General features: G+C 52.0%; 1 protein-coding gene across 9 annotated transcripts in view; it reads left to right on the top strand.

The window, feature by feature from the left end:
• The first annotated feature begins 6,636 nt into the window (after positions 1–6,636).
• Positions 6,637–16,980, top strand: part of CYLD (CYLD lysine 63 deubiquitinase) — a 32,078-nt gene continuing 21,734 nt past the window's right edge. For 2 of the 9 annotated variants that reach the window (XM_045818573.1, XM_045818565.1), the window contains exons 1-4: positions 6,638–6,714; positions 7,349–7,427; positions 13,003–13,649; positions 14,865–15,167. In XM_045818573.1, coding sequence (XP_045674529.1) covers positions 13,149–13,649; positions 14,865–15,167 — 804 coding nt within the window. In that variant the 5' untranslated portion in view covers positions 6,638–6,714; positions 7,349–7,427; positions 13,003–13,148. Of the gene's footprint in view, positions 6,854–7,092; positions 7,115–7,348; positions 7,428–11,035; positions 11,105–11,860; positions 12,055–13,002; positions 13,650–14,864; positions 15,168–16,980 lie in introns of those variants that run through there. The other 7 variants (XM_045818572.1, XM_045818570.1, XM_045818569.1 and 4 more) reach the window with 7 other exon arrangements.

Here is a 16,980-nt window from a genome sequence, read left to right as displayed (position 1 = left end):
GACTGAGCACAGCAGCCTCTGTGCGCATCTTGGGTGGGAGACGCATGTCCCTTAATTCCGGACTGCAGTTACGTTAGCCGGATGTGTTACGTGCAGTCGGTGGGTGAACAAAACAGACATAGTTCCTGTCTTCAAGGCAGTAATGGTGAGGGGAGAGGGAGAGGGGGAGGGAGAGGAGGAGGGAGAAGGGGAGGGGGAAGGAGGAGGAGGGAGGGGGGAGGGAGCGGCAGGAACCAGGTAAACAGGCAACAAGCCGTACAGAGACCCTGTCGTGGGAAAGCGCTTGGTATGTGTGGTAGGTTGAATAACGGCCCCCCCAAGATCCTAATCCCTGGGACCTGTGAATGTTGCTTATATGGCGAAAGCGACTTTAAAGACGTGATTACATTAGGGATCTTGTGACGAGGAGAGACCCCCAAATGCCGCTGCAGGCGTCCTCAGAAGAGAGAGGCAAAGGACGAGCTGACCCAGAAGAAGGAGGCAGTGTGGCCGCTGGTGCAAGGCGCTACCCTGCTGGCTTGGACGGTGGAGGAAGGGACCCTGTGGGACTGGAACTGCAGCTTTGGGAGCTGGAAAAGGCCAGGACACTTGTGTCCCTAGGGTGGGTCTCGCCCGGCTGCCATTTTGGTCCCAGCTCCTTTGGGACTTCTGGCCTCTGGGACTGTAAGAGAATAAATCTGTGTCATTCTAAGCCACCAGGTATATGGCAATTTGTTACAGCAGCCACAGGGAGTTAATACAGTACGTTGGAGGCAAGCTAAGGGGAGTATATCTCCAGTTGGGTTTGAAGAGACGGACCAGTTGTGAAGGGCCCAGCTGGCCACGGCTGAGAGCTTGGACTTGACGTTAGAATACTGGCAAGTCATCGGACAGTTCTAAGCAGGAGAGATGTGATGCAATCACATGTCACGGCCTCTTCCGCTCCCGGGTGGAGAAGGGACTGGAATGCATGGGGGCAGGGATGGGGGAAGCGGAAGTAGGGAGACCACCCGGGACGACCTAGGAGCTGTTGCAGGTCAGAAGCGGTGGGCTGGCCTAGGGGGGCGTCCCTGGGGGTAGAGAGGAGGTGGGTTCTAGAGACGGTCTAAAGGTCGATGCTCAAGGGTTTCCAGACGGACTGGATGTGAGGGATGAGGGAAGGGGAAGACTCAAGGATGACTTCCTAGGTTTCCGACTTGAGTACTTGGGAGGCTGGGGATGACAGGTCGGGACCCTGCTTGGAGTGAGTGGGAGGGACTTCCGTCTTGGATTGTCGAGTCTGAGACGCCTGGGTGCAGAAGTCAAGTGAAGACACCAAGTTATGGTGCGAGTCTGGACCCTGTGGGAGAAGTCGCGGCCGGAGAGAAGAGCATGGGGGCTCTCGGCGTCAAGAGGCGGGGAGTGGGGTCCCTGGGCCTGGAAGACACGCCCCGGAGAGATCACGGAGGAAGGAGAGCTCCAGAGAGCTCAGGACAGAGCAGTACTGAGGTCTGGGTGCGTGATGACTGTCAGGGGTCAGAGGAGAAGCTTCCTAACTGAAACATTCAGCAGGTCCACCGAAAGCATTCCAGGCCCGTGCAGGCCACTTACGAAGGGGGATCTTAACCCTAAAGTTCTCCGATGGGGACGCTGCCTGAAGGGCGTGTGCTGGGGACCAATGGCTCCTCCCGGAGCACCGTCCCCGTTTGTGGCAACGAACACACCGTGCTTATGTGTGGGAAAAGCTCTCAGAGCAAGAGAATTTTTAAAAAGAGCTACGGCTTTAATGATATTCACCATCATCCTAGGAGAAAAAGAAGTCAGCCTGAGTGTCCCCCCCCCCACAGCACCAAACCCAGATGCTGAAGTGCACAACACCCCCCCCACCCCCGCCCCGAGACGTGGGTGGCAGAATCAGACTCCAGGCGGGCTGAGCGGAATGACAGCGTCGTTTCATTATTGCACCAACACGCTCGCGCCTCCCCTCCCCCCACCCCCGGCCCTGGGTGAAGCACACAGCCATCAGGGCGCACACCTGGCCTTGTCTGCACCTGTGGGAACGCATAGCCTCGGGCCCCAGCTGGCAGGTGACAGGTGACCAGCAAGGTTATGAATGACGTTTCCCCCCGCCAGGGAGGGACTGCAGCTGTGCAGACTGGCAATCCAAGGTGTTGGGCTCCCTCCCCCTTTTTGTTTTGCTCTAAATTTCACCCCACCTGTCATTGCTGCCCAGACAATTCACAAATCCAGCCTCCCAGGCGTCGCACCCCCTCCCCTCGTCATTCACCCCGAACACCCTTCCTACGGGAGATCGGCATCCCCTTTATTTGTAGTCTCACTCCCCTCCTCCTCAACCGTTCTGCCCCCCACCCCCAGGAAACATGGGGCTCCTTGGGGGCCCCCTTGACTCCCTTGCTGCATCAGTCTCCTGACTGGTCTCCCTGCCTCTGCCCTCCCCCCTTAGAGTGAGCCCGTTAAAATAAAAATGAGGCCAGCCCCTGCCCTGGTCTAAACCCTCCAGGGCTTCCCGTCTGGTGCAGGGTGAAAGCCAAGGTCTCGTGCATGCCTGGCCCACCCCTACATTCTCCCCCCCTCCCCGGCCTCCCCCCTGCCCGTTCTCTGCGCTCCAGCCACACGGCTGCTTGGCCGTTCCTTGATGACGCTAACCGAGCACGCCACTGCTTCCAGAACTTTGCACCTGCCTCTTTCCTCTTAAGGAAACCCTCTTTCCTGGACGGAGGGTGGCTTCCTTGTTTCCTTCAGGTCTTTGTTCCAACGTCCCCTCATTCGGGGAGCCCTTCCAGGAACTGCCCACCTGAAACAGCAGGCACTATGACTCTCTTCTCCCCTGCCCTGCTTGCTACAGTCTTTCTCAGCAAAAGCGACTCACGTCCCTCTGTTTCTTCCGTCCCCTAGCACGTCTCCTCCAGGAGAACAGGGACGCAGCCCACTGCAGCGTCCTCAGAGTCTAGACGGTGCCCAGCGCGTCATAGGTGCTCAAATATGTGTTGAATGGACGGAGTACCCACCCTACTTACAGGGGGCAGAAAATAGAAGTGGGGGCAGATTGTGATAATGAATCTCCTTTCCCCCAGCACCCTCAGTGTCCCTTCCTAAGGGAGGAAGGTTTCCTGGGACGCGGGATTGTTGCCGATGTGGCTACTGCTCAGAATGGGATTCCCATTGGATAGCACTGGACCCCTTTTCCCTCCGTGTGTGTCTTCCAAGTCCCACCGAAATCATGTTGTCACTGATAACGGCAAATAGCTCCCATAGGACAGCGCGGAGTGATAGTGCAGCGGGATGAGTTTAAAGACGATTAAAGTAATCCTTGTATCTTATCAAAAAGCGCATTTAGGTGACCGGAGTAGAAGCCCGCAGACAGAATGCTCAGTCGCACCCAGAGCTCCTGCTCGCCGAGTGGCCTAGGACTTAGAGGGGCACTGAGAGGGGGCCGTTGCTGACACGGCAGACCTTCAGCTCTTCCCTTGATTGAAACACCAACCTCGCTGGGAATCATGGAGAAAGTGGGGTACAGCATCTTTGCTTGGGGGGATGCCTGGTCCGCGTGGCACTGTGGTCCAGAGTTCATTCTGCATGCACCTGTTCACAGCAGGGCTGGGAAACGGCCGGACCACGGGAGGCTGGGTGAGCGGCTGGAAATGGCCTTTTTCTGAGATGGGAGGCAGAGGGTCGCAGTGGACCGGGGAATGGCGGGAGTTCACTTGAGGCTGTGTGGCATTGGAGGTGCCGAGTGGGCAGTGGGACACACGCGCTGAATCTGGTGAGGCCGGGAGTGGGAAGTGGCCTGTGATACCCACTGGGGAAGCACGGGGGGTGTGTAATGAATAACCACGCTGCTGAGGTTCGTGGAGTCCTCACTAGATGCTACTCGAAGTCCTATGTGCCTGGCAGGCTACCAAGAGGTCCCCAGCTCCGGGAAAGAGCTCCATTTAACTCAAAGACCTCCTGCTGGTCCCCCGCCCCATGCAATAAGAGAACCATGCAAGACAGTTTAGAAACACAGTCACCCATCCTGCTTAGAGCCCCTCTGAGGGGTCCCACTGCTCTTGGACCAAGACCCACACCTGCTGTGGCCCTTTTGCACCCACCCCTTCTTGTTCTTTGCCTCTAGCAGTTCCTTCCACACGTCACCCGCATTCCTGTTCCCTTTACCTGGTGGCCCCCCCTCGTCCCCGACTGCCAGTCACCTTCCTCCCTCATCAGAAAGGGGACTTTCTCCAACAGGCTTTCCCCCAGTGCCCAGTGGCCTTTTCTGTGTGTGCGAGCACTTTGCCTTCTGAGACTCATGCTAACCTCAGCAATAATTGATCATGTAATTACTTAGGGGGCGCCTTCCTTGCCAGAGGGCAAGGAGTCCTCTGCCTGGTAGCTGCCCTGTCTCCTGGTCACCGTCGGTTGGGTAAGTGCAAGATAGACAGAGGTGATCAGCAGGGCCTGGAGCCGTCGGCAAAGACCCTTCGGAGACGGTGGACTTGGGCTGGGCCTTAAACTGGGGGAGGAGTTGGAAGGCAGAGAGGGTGGGTATTTCAGCAGCAGAGTTTATTTCGACAGAGGCGGAAAGAGCCCTGGCTTGAAATCAGGAGAAGCAGAGGCTCAGCTCATCTCTTGGGGGGGTGACCGGGTGCAAGTTATTTTCCCTCTTGGAACCTCAATCTTCCATCTGTAAAAGGCGAGGCCAGCTTATCAAGGACTGCGAATAATGGCACTGCACTACCGATCCCTGTCACATCCCTGCGAGCCTGAATGCAGCATCAGAGTTGCTTTCAACACCGTGTTCTAGGCAGCCATTACCAATCCACCGGAGATGGGCATTGAGATAAGCCCCGAGTATCGGGCCTGGCTCGCAAGAGTATCTCTCAGAGGAAGCCAGGCCCTGACACCGTATGATTCAGGGGACGTGTGACAGGAGGACTGAGCCAGGGATCTGACCGCGGCTGGTGGGGAAGAAAGCAGGGCTGAAGCAGAGGGGCCAGCAGCACCAAACGCATCATCATGGAGTTCGCCAGGATGTCCCAGGCTAGGGACAGCCGACTCAAATGCCTCAGGGCTGGCGGTTGACGTAAATAAAAGTGTGCCAGGGGGAATAATAGGGAGTGATGATGGGGTGTGGCAGAGGGAGAAGGCGAGAGTGCCAGCCCCGCCCACAAGGACTCAACACCTTTCTCTCCCACTCTGCTTTCTCTTTCCACTCCTCCTCCTCCCGCTCCCCTCTGTATGGGTCTAGCAGAAAGAGTCTTCAGGCTGGTTTCTTCTCCCAGACAGCCAGGCTGGGACGTCTGATTCCTACCACTTTGTTGGAGAATCTAGATCTAGAAGGAGACCGGTGTCACCTAAGGCCACACTGTGAGCCAGGACTGTGTCCCATGTTATTGCTTTCTATGCAGTGCGGCCATGATGCTTGAGAAACAAGGTAAGGACGGACTAGGGAGGGACACGCATGGACTGAAGCGTAGGTTTTCAAAAGATGCCCATTTCATTCTGAGTGCATATGGCAAGGGACGGGGGTGACCTGTTTACTGCACTGTTAGTAATCACTCATGTGACTTTTTCAGAAATGTACTCACTGGTTTAAATTCCCCAGATCTTCAGAGATATCACTTTCCACTGGGGAAATTTCCCCCTCTCATGATTAAGTACACATACACACACCCCCCTCTTCCTTCCTCACTATTAATCACCTTCTCCTATAATTGGTACTTAAAATGTCAAAGGAGAAAGAATTAATTAACAGGAGTATCCAGTGCAGCAAAGCATGCTGCAAGGCTCTGGGACTGATTATAAAAAGCACTTCCTTAAATATTTTGAGCACTTTTGGGAATCACAAACCTCCCTTCTAATTGAAAGATCCTTAACTACACCCCGAGTCCTGGCTGGTGGCCAGGGGTGCAGAGTTGAGTGAGGCGGTGTCTGGAAATCCCTTTTTCACCACCCTAGGGAGACCTCCCTCTGGCCAGGGATAGGTGACTACCGCCGCTCAGAAGCAGCAGGGGTCCCAGGCTGAATCCGAAGGAGAGAAAGAGATCTGATGCGACCGAGCGCCTGCTGTGCGTCAGGAACTTTCCACAAGGTATTTCACAGCAATCCTTGCAAGGCAAGTGATGAGATTATCTCCACTTTACAGATGAGGACCTCGAAGTTCAGCGTGGTTGTAAGTTCCCCATGCTACGCAGCTCCTTATTGAAAGCACAAAGGATTCCGGTTTCATTCTAACGTGTTGCTTTTCCCCGCGATCCTGAAGTTCTACCCCCAGTTCTCCTCTGGACTGCTCCCCAACACAGCCCCAAACTCAGCCTGCGCGAGTTTTGACAGCTAAGCCTACACCCAGGATCCCGGCATGGGAGGTGGAGCAGGGGAAGCACGGTGCCCCGCCCCGACTCTGGTGCCAGCCAATGGCGATGCGGCATCCAGTCTTCCGCCCAATCATCAGAGTTCCCCGCCCCCATCTTCCTTTGCTTCCCCCGCTCCCCTCGGCTTTCCCTTTGGCTCCACCGAGCTTGACAGAGCGGAAAGTCCCTACAGTCCTCTCCGGGCAGGCAGCCATTGGAGGAAGGTCTGTCACCGGGTGACCCAATCAGAGAGTGCGCAAGAACGCAACTCTAGCTGTGATTGGCTAGTGCGGCGGTTGCCCCTCCGCCCCCGCTCTCACCCTCCCCCTCATGTGGTTCGGGAGGCGGGGCAGGTGGGGGCGGGCCCAGGTAGCAGGTTTGGCTGCGCGTGGGCTGCGAGTCGAAGGTAAATACCAGGGCGGTGGGCTTGGGGCGCAGGCAGTGGTCGGAGACACGGGCTAACGAGGCAGGGGCAGGGAAGACGCCCCGCCGCCCGAGGTGAGTGAGATAGCAGGCGAGCGAACCAGCGAGCGGCAGGCGACCAGGTACCTCGGGCACCCCTCCCCGGCCTCAGGGAGACTCCAGCCGCCGCTGTGGCCGTGGGGCCCTCCGCGTTGGCCCGTTAGTTGCCTCGGCCCCGAGCCGATCGAGTCCACGGGGAGCTGAGCTCGCTGACGTCAGCCCGGGCTTCCCCTAGCCCAGGTCTTCCCCGCCCCCCACCCCACCCCCAGGCGTTCCCGAGCGGCTCCGGAGTGGTGGGAGCTTGGTCGCCGCTGCCGGGACCTCTGGAGAAGACAGGACTTGGGGTGGGAGCAGCGCAGGAAATCCTCTTGCCCTTCGGCCCTGTATTTACAAGTGGGGAAACTGAGGCACGGGCGGGCGGCCAGCTTCTGACCACCGGGGGTGGTATCGGGAGCCCCAGGCTGTAACATGTCACCTGTGCGCGGTGGGGCATATCGATCCCGCGGTGCTGGCTTCCGCCCAGGAAGAGCAGTCAGGGTTCAGGCCTCCCTAATGGCGTGTTCTGCTTTTTCTTTCAGTTTCCCCCTTTCTCGGGTGAGGATGGTTGTGACACAGCCCGGAGTTCCTTAGGGGTAAGGTGCGCTCCGCTGAAGCAAGGTACGCTTTCCTTTTTGTTCCTTTTGCTTTTCTTCGTGGTTGTTTTAGCGATCTGCCGAGTTCAGCTGGGTCAGCTGCCCGATTATTCACACCCTTGGCATCTTTTCTATTCCGCCCCTGGCGTCTGTATGTTTTAGAGCGGTTGTCATCTTCCAGCCACCGAGCCCTTCAGTCTGCCAGCCGCCATCGTCCCTGCCCCCTCCGCTCTCTGGGCTCCCTGGGAGGGAAGTTGCGCCCTTAGCCGAGGCTCTTGCGCTGCCTTGCCTTTGAATTGGGGCTAATGGGGATCTTAATGTGATTGTCCCTTTTGCAGCCAGTGACTCCAGGTGAAAAATCCAGGCCTTGAGAGAGGGTGTTCATTCAAGTTGTGGTTTTCTGCCCACCCCCTCATGTCCCAAGTAGGCTGAATGGCCCTAAGCGTGTAGCTGCCAGTTCCCCACTGGGTGGTGGGTGGATTTGAACTAGAACAGTATTAGGAGGAAATGATTTGCTGGAAATTCTTGTGGAAGTTTACGTGCTGCGAATGTTTTTTTAACACTCAGAACATTTTCTAATGTTCGGCTGCACATTTTCCCAGTGTTCTCGTGGAGAAGCCTGCCTTTGGGTGGTGACTCTGGTGAAGAGCTGGTAAGGCCAGGGCCCCTGTTACATAAAACAGCAAACACTCAGCAGCAGTGTGGTCTGCCCTGCCTGAACGGTGATTTTGTTTGATTTGAGGACACCGTTAGTACAAGACGAGAGAAAGGAGTAATTATCCTGTTCATCAGACCGTTAGGTTTTTGTCACAGGAAGATTTTAAACTTGTTGAGGTCTTTTCAGTGGTTGGACAGAATTTATGGGCAGCAGGCAGGTGCGAGGATCTCGGAAGCCGGTTTCAAATGAACCTCACGCAAGTTGTTTTCATAATTGAAATATTTATTATTTCTTTTGTATGTATGAGACAATGAAGACGTGTAAAAATGGACCATGACATCGTTCTGAATTAGAATGATTACTTTCCAGAGAATTAGGTAAAAAGCATGAAAATACTTCCTTTCTCTCTTTTTCCTTTTAACCTGCAAGAAGCTTGAATCACTTAAGCAGTGAGAATGAGGCCATGGAATCTCGGCTTGCACTGTTCTCACTGGGGTCCGCCAAGTCACTCATTCGTTTCCCGCGTCCTGAATGCCGCAGACGGTCAGGCCGGGGTTTGGGACTCACAGCCCGGAAGTGCAGTGGCCGCGTTGGCCCTGGCGGGACAGCAGACGTCCTTGTTTTTCTCTAAGTGTGCAGGTGCGGGCGCCAGGCCTTTTTTTTTCACCCTGATCAATCCCGCTGGTTTCAGGGACTGAAGACCTGCCCTCTTGGGTCACGAGTGAATCCACGAGGAAAATCAAAGCTGAACGTCTCTTTTCTCATCCTCAAACCTCCGTATTTCTATTCCTTAGCTGTTTAGGAATATAACTTGTTCTTTTAACGAGAGATGCTCTTTCTTAAAATGGTAATTATTCTAGCTCTCCAGAAGCATTTGGAATAAGTCTCGTTGTCTTCTTTCCTTTGTATTCACCCTGACCTTCCTACCTCTTTGCCATGTATCTTGGGGGCAGTATTTTAGTATTGTGATTTGTATTAGGATTTAGAGAGCCTTGTGGGGGTCCAAGATGAAATCCAGATGTCTCAGGAGTTGCAGACTGTTCTGAAATTAGATCCGCTGTGTTTTCTTTGATGAAGTTCTTGGAACAAATATAACACGATGACTTGAGAATCAAAGCGGCTGTGCCTTCCGGGCGAGTTAGTCATTGCGAGTGTCAGGTAGCTGCGGTGGGTCAGCTGTAGTGGCCGGCGGGTACGTTACCTTTCAGAACGGGGCAGTCTGACCTTTACTACTTTCGTATAGAACTTCTTACTCATCTCTTTATTGCATCAAAAGGAAACTGATACATATTTGTGTCTCCGAACCCTCGTCTTGGTTTCATGACTTTGTTTGAACACAATTAAGTGCTCCTTCACTCCGGATTCAGACTCTCGGCCAGCTCAGATAACCAGATAGATTTTCAAATCTTTGTGACCCTGAGCCGTTTCTCATCTTGAATGTTGTCAAAAAGAAAGGCCTTCTAATCAATGCAGCTTTAGGGTTAACTACATTTTTGTGTTCCGGTTCCTTAGTAATCTCCATTCATAGTACTTAACAGTCACTCTCAGGATAGTCACCGCCACTCAGTTTTCCGGCCTGAAATAAGTACGATGTTATCTAGGTGAATCATTTGTGATGTATTAACTCATAAAGTGAAGTGCCTGTTAGAGGCAGTTTTTAAACAATCAGGCCTGAAAGGTAGCGGGAGAACACGGCGAAGGCTTCCATACTTTACAGCCTGTGGTTTTCAGCATCTAACACTGCGCCGAGTGCATACAAACACTAAACAAACGGACAGACCTTCTCGAGTGATAAAGAAACTCATTGCTCACGAGGCTGAAATCTTTTCCACGTAGTCTGGACTCCGTCTTTACTGCTTGGGTTTCCTAAGACTTAATTGAACTGTTCCGGATATCCCGGGAGAGAAGAATGTTGGCATTATCTTCTTTCTAAAGAGACAGAAAGTCTTCCTAGTAACATGTTTCTGCGGTAATGCTGTTAGATCGAGATATGAAAGATCATTAAATGTTTCATCTCGTGTAACTCTAGACTGGAGCTATAAAGTTCCCCCAATGTGCATGCTCTAATTATCAGTTGCAAAGAAGAGAATCCATTTTTAATGCGACAGTTTCTAACCTGTTCTTTCTTAACATATTCTTTGTAAAAGGGGACTGACCGCATCCTTGTCATTTTTGGATGATGCTTTTGAGGTATCTTATAGCTTTTGCTTGGGCTGCTCTGATTTCCTAACGTGGCCCATCCTGGTACCAAGTCTGAGCTGACGCCCCTGGCGCGGACGCACGTCGGAGAACAGCTCCCGCGCCTGCCGTTTGCGGCGAAACACGCTCCCTGATAGAACGTGCTTCCCGATACCGGCCGTGAGATCGCGCCCGGCCTCTTGGTAAACCAGAGCGGCCATATCCAGTCTTCCCGGGGACTGTCTCTTAAAGTGCTCTTGGGGAACGCTTTTGTAGTCACATTTGCTTAAAGGATAGTGTTCTGATGCATTCACGTAGTAATTTAGTTTTGTCTGGGTCACAGCTCATCGGCACTCATGGTTTCATCTGAGATGCCCGTGGGTTGCTGGGCTAGAGAACAACAGTAGGTATTGTTGGCGTGTAATAATTACTATGACTCAAAGGAGTTCTTGGTTTTACTATTCGAAGGTATAATTTTCAGGAATTAAAAAATAATTTCTCTTCAAAACCCAATGGCTATACTTCAAAGCAATTTGTTCTGGCCCCAGATATTTTAGTACATTTTAAAAAGAACAAAACAACCACTCACTTTTGTAGAGATTGCTTTTTTGGCCACCGCGGCCTCCTGGGAGCCACCGAGTTGAATCCCTGCACCATGGCTCCCAGGAGTCGCGCCCGGGAGGGGCCCCTTGAGCATTCCTGTGCGGTGCTATCAGGCGCCCGCCCGTGCAGGGGAGCCGGGGTGCTTGAGGCCCGAAAGACCCGTTCAGGGTGGTTTTGCTTGTTTTTTTTTTAAGCACGCAGACACATTTCATCACCTGGCTTCTCAGAAGGGACTAGAAGCAGCCGGCTGGAAAGCAGCAGTGGTAAGAGAGGCCTGAGGCGCTGCGGGGAACCACAGGAAGTGGCCTATGGCGAGGGGAGACAGGCTGTCCTACACGGGTGGGTGGCGGGCCCAGGGGCACCAGCCGAAGCCTTCCAGCGAAGGGACGAGCACCTCCGCCCCTTGAGAGTCACAGAGAATCGTTTATGTTCATGAGGATAATTCGATGGTCAGGAAAAAGAGTGCTATTTCCTCGTTGAAACACATAGCAGAAGGATTTTAGACAGAAATGACAAGCGGTTCATGCTGGTACTGTAAAGGGGGAGAGGCAAATCTGGGGCTCGGGGGCTGTTGGGGTCGCCCTCGTAGCGGCTTTGTTTACGTGTGCCCGGATGGGGCGGCCACAGGTGTCTTACGTAAGTGGCAGATGCACTCGGGCTCCGTTCCTGCTGAAGCAGACAGTGCCCTCAAGTGGAATTAAGACAAACACCCGGGGAAAAAGAGGGGGGGGGTGGAAAGGGAGAGAAACGCCTGATGCCCGCTCCGCCCTGCCTCCTCCTGGCTGCCCGGGCAGCGCAGTGGTGCCGGTCTGAGGTCGGTTGGGGGTGGGGGCGGACTCTGCCCCGCCGTGGGTGGTCTGCATGGCGCATGCTGGCCCGTGGGGGACAGGCTTTTGAACACTCCCCGCCTGGAAAGCCTCATGCTCCTACAACGCATTCTAAAAGAAGTGTCACCCCGGGTATAGATGGGCCAGATTATTTAATCATTAAGTGATTAAACAAAACATCTGGTTCTTTAGTTTTCAGGGCATTTATTGTTTAATTCCGAGGACAAAACGGCAGCAGGACGGCGCTGTCGGCAGGTCGCTGGCAGGTGCCGTTACCCGGAGCGAGGGAAGCGGACACCCCCGGAGAAGGGTGGAGTGGAAACCGGGCTCGGAGGCCACGTAGCCACCTTCACGTAGCAGAGGGCAGATAGGAACTGTTGTTCTCAGTAAGACGATTACAATAACGAACTAAAGTCTTCATTCAAATTCATGAAATTGTGTCGTTTGCGGCTGTCAAAGTAGGGTTGGGGGGGCCATTTTAACTGTGAGAGATGAGCATTCTCAAAGAATTTTAAGTGGAAATTTGAAACTGAAAATCATCATTTGTGTATTCCTCGCCAGTATACGTAGTTGAAACTGTGGTGTAAAAATAATTTTATATTTGATACTGTATGGCTGTATTTCCTTGTTAAGTTTTGATAGCTACAGAATTAATTTTTTCAAGTGTCTTTAATATAATCAGATTTACCACATCTGATATTTGCGATTGTGAGAAATTGAACGATAGCTAGAATTAATATGACTAACATTTACCAAAGGACAAAACGTACAAGATTAAGGAAATGAAACAGATAAAATGTTCCATTCTCAAAATATGGCACATAGATAAATGAATTATGGCTCAGAATGTGATTTTATGATATTTTATTGATAAAAGATGTGTAAGATAATAGTTACAATGGATAACTTTTTATTTAAACTAGGCGTACATACAGAATTAGTAGCCTTTTTGATTCATGTGGTTTTTGTCCAAATACATCTGCTCATCCATTTAAGTTAGGCAGGATGTCTTTAAAATGTCACTTTTTAAGGTTTAAAAACGTGTACATAAAGTTGCCTTGGACTTAGAACTTGATCTGACAGGCTTCATTGCCTTGAAGACAACATTATCCTATTGTCTTTGAAGAGGCCTCACAATCGATCTCCTTAATTAAGTATGTAAAACTACAGCAGATACAAGTAACATGTGTCTTCCCACCATTTCGGATATTTTTTGGGGGAGTGTTTTGCGTGCGTGCGTGCTTCCACCGGCCGCACGAATGAGGGTGCGCAGTCCCCGGGCCGGGTCTCTCTCAGCCTGCGGAGTGAAGAGTCTCTCTCTGCTTCTCCTGCAGGCGCCGCGCCCCCGGCGCTGCCCAGCATGGACGTCAGCTGGCCGGAAACCGGCCCCGGGACTCTCGGTGAATTTCCCTCCTGCGGTCTCACCACAGACGCCTCTGTTCCCCTTTCTCTGAGTTAATATTTTGGCGTTCACGTCACAATGAGTTCAGGCTTATGGAGCCAAGAAAAAGTTCCTTCGGCCTACTGGGAAGAGCGGATTTTTTACTTGCTCCTGCAGGAGTGCAGCGTCACCGACAAGCAGACCCAGAAGCTCCTCAAGGTGCCCAAGGGGAGCATAGGGCAGTACCTGCAGGACCGGGCCGTGGGCCACGCACGGGGCCCGGCCAAGAGCAAGAAGAGTCAGATCGGCTTGAAGATCCTGGAGCAGCCGCACGCGGTCCTCTTCGTTGACGAGAAGGACGTGGTGGAAATCAACGAGAAGTTCACGGAGCTGCTTTTGGCCATCACCAATTGCGAAGAGAGGCTGAGCCTGTTTAAAAACCGAAGCAGACTGAGTAAAGGCCTGCAGGTGGACGTGGGCTGCCACGTGAAGGTGCAGCTGAGGCCCGGGGAGGAGAAGTTCCGGGGGGTCGTGCGCTTCCGCGGGCCCCTGCTAGCCGAGCGGACGGTGTCGGGCATATTCTTTGGAGTAGAACTGCTGGTATGTCCGGTAAACCGTTTCAGCGGGCGCTGCATGCATGCGTGCATGCGTGTGTGTGTGTGTGTGTGTGTGTGTGCGCGTGCGTTCCCCCCTCTTTAAGTATCAGGTGTGTTCCCAGAAGTTTTCCAAAATTTTTACTCTTTCTAATCCTGGGAATTTACCTTCTAGTGACACACTGAGATGATGCAATAAATACTGCATGGGAAGCTTTAACAGCCGCCTCCGACAGTAGGAAGTACAAACAGATCATGTCATTATGGAAGAACTTGAACATCTTAGAAATTATAAATGTGCCTGTGTTCGATAGGAACCAGACGGATTGTGAACTAATTAAGCACATCACAAAACTTCCTTATCTTGTGGCATTGTCATCTATAGTTTTCTCAGTTTTTCTTACTGGGAGCTATGCAGTGATGGAGTTTGGATAGATTTTTTTTCTTACTAAGTTGCAGCAGTTTAAACTTGACTGATAGTTGTTACTACATGTGAAAGTCATCTCGTAATTTATTTCTACCGAAAAGAGAACTAAGAACTCGTGATAGGTTTTCAAATTTAATATTAATTCCCCAGAACTTAAACGTCAAGTTACATTTTGACATTCTTGCAAAGAGAATTTCAGTCCTGGTTTGCTTCTTGATCTAACTTTCTAAAGCAGTGACGGTAAACCAGTTGTAGATTTGAATCCCAGCTGTGTCAGTTGCTAGCGGGTTACCAGCTTACCGAACCTGGCTACTTCCCGACACCAGCTTCCCCCAGACCTTAAGGCCGTGGCACTATGACATGCCCCGTGGGGCTGGCGTGATGCGCCGATTCCGGAGTTAGCATGGTGGCTGGCACGTAGCATGTGCTCAATAAATGGATCACGTGGTACTGTTACTGTGGAGTCCACTGTCCTTTTTATGGCTCAATTATTTTTCAAAATGACAATGTAGGGTTCAGCCCAGCTCTCTCGCAGTGGAATTATGATATGAAATTCTCAAGTAATTTTATTTCAGCATCAGATGCAGCTTCTTCCTTATTTTCTCAAAACACTCTAAATCCAGTAACAACTCCTAATAATTACATTGTATTTCTTATATGTGTCATTTAGAATTTTGTCAGCGATTTCCCTGAAATCCCCAGAGTGGATATTTTTTTTTCTTATGGGTCATCTTTATCCATCCATCTATCTATCTATCTATCAATCTTTCTTTTTTCTTTAAAAAAAAAAACTAGGAAGAAGGTCGTGGCCAAGGTTTCACTGACGGGGTGTATCAAGGAAAGCAGCTTTTTCAGTGCGATGAAGACTGTGGAGTGTTTGTGGCGCTGGACAAGCTAGAGGTCCTGGGAGACGAGGACAATGGACTGGAGAGTGACTATGCGGGCCCCGGGGACGCGGCGCAGGCGGAGCTGCCCCCCCTGGAGATCAACTCCAGGGTTTCTCTGAAGGTCGGAGAAACGGTAGAGTCGGGAACGGTGATATTCTGCGATGTTCTGCCGGGAAAGGAGAGCTTAGGCTATTTTGTTGGTGTGGACATGGTAAGAAACCTTTGGACCATATCGCCTTCGTGAATATAGCCGTTAGTCCCGTGACCACTCTGGGTACCAATTAAACACTTCGAACCTGTATTTCAAAGGGACGGATTTGAAGTCACTAGGGAACATGTTCTGATTTATCTGTGGTAAAGGAACAAGCATTACTATGGGGCAGGAGTCAGGATGGAGAATTACATTTATTTTTATCAGTTTAAACTGGAAGGTTTTCCATCTTTAAGTTTGCCGTGATGACCAATAGACAGAGAAAGAACATTGAAATATATTACATAATACCTTATTTTTCTTTATTTTGAAAAGGTTTGTTTTTATAATCTGCCTTTCTCTTTTTGTATTTTTTTTTTGTGAAGTTGTATTGGCTAATCTGACTTTAATGACTAGTGTAAAAATCATTTACGGGAAATACCTGGGTAGCGGAAAAGCACATCGCTCTAGAGGAAAAGATAATCAGCACATTTTCTTAGGATGTAGCTCACTCAGAACATTCTTTTTCATTATGGTGACATCCATCGCGTGACATAAAATTCGCCATCGTACCCATTTCCGTGTGCACGGTTCAGTGGCCAGAAGCACAGCCACGTCACTGTGCAGCCACGGCCACATCTGTCCCCAGAATGTCCTCGTCCCCCCAAACTGCAGCTGCGTCCCCACCACACGCCGAGTCCCCGTCCCTCAGCCGGTGGTGTCCGCTGGCTCACCTCTATCCTGTTTCCTGTCTCTGGGGATTTGCCGGTTCTGGGAACCTCATAGAAATCGATTCGTGGTGGTTGTTTTGTTGTTGTTTCTTTCCTTTTTCATGTTCCCTTACAATCATATTTGTTAATAACGAATATATTCCAATCTAGTGAGTTGAGTGAGACCTGTGGCATTAAGAGGAGGGGGAGAAAAGGCTGGGAACATTTTTATCATAGATTGAAAACACGGGCAAGAATGTGTTAGGTCTAAACAAGGAAATTCAGCCCTGCCTGGGTGGCCCAGGTGCTTGGAGCATCGTCCCGTGCACCGAAAAGTTGCGGGTTCGATCCCCCGGGCGGGGTGCGTGCAGGGGGAACCAGTCGATGTTTCTCTCTCACATTGGTGCTTCTCTCCTCCCCACTCCTGCCCCCTCATCTCTCTCTAAAATCAAGGAACATACTCTCAGGGAAGAATTAAAAACGAAAGAAAGACATTCATACTGAATTATCAAACACTAGAGTGAGTTAGGAGAGGATGCGAGAAATAGACTCTCGTGCTCAGGTTGTTTGCAGTGATTGTTTTTGTCCGTTCAGGAAAGCTTCTTGGTAGGGCATGCGCGTTCGGGCACACGTGTCTCGTGCCCGGTGCTCGGAAGTTCGGGACATTCTGTGGATGCCCGTCCGTCGCACAGACACCCCCGTATCGTTCAGACGGGCGTCTTCCGGGTCTTGACCACGGGAGACGTTGGGGCGCGAGCCCTCCCCTCGGGCCCCGCAGCAGAGCTCACGGGGAAGCGTGCCTTCCACCCGCTCTTCTCCGCATGCTCAGCATTCATTCAGGGGAGAGGCGGGGGCTGGCGGCAGGACGACTGGGGGAAGAGGGTCCCTTGGGTCACTGTCCCCTTGCTGCAGGTCCTTAGGGCCTCAAACGTGGCGGAAGCCGGTCCAGCCTTTGCCTCCTTCGATGGTGGTCAGGACGTTGCCTGGCTAACCATGCCTTGCTTCCCGGGCTGCCCTGGGGTTGGCCCGGCCAGCGTCCCCCCCGCCTCTGTCCGCCCTCCAGGCGGCCTGTGCAGGCGTCCATCCCAAACCCCGCCAGGGCAGTCCTTCGAAGGAAAGTTCTG

The sequence above is a fragment of the Phyllostomus hastatus genome, unplaced genomic scaffold (assembly GCF_019186645.2).
Source record: "Phyllostomus hastatus isolate PE091 unplaced genomic scaffold, TTU_PhHast_1.1 phas_scaffold_345, whole genome shotgun sequence".
Classification (NCBI taxonomy): Eukaryota; Metazoa; Chordata; class Mammalia; order Chiroptera; family Phyllostomidae; genus Phyllostomus; species Phyllostomus hastatus.
The sequence above is the reverse complement of the archived record's forward strand: the minus strand, read 5'-3'. Positions and strand labels throughout refer to the sequence as shown.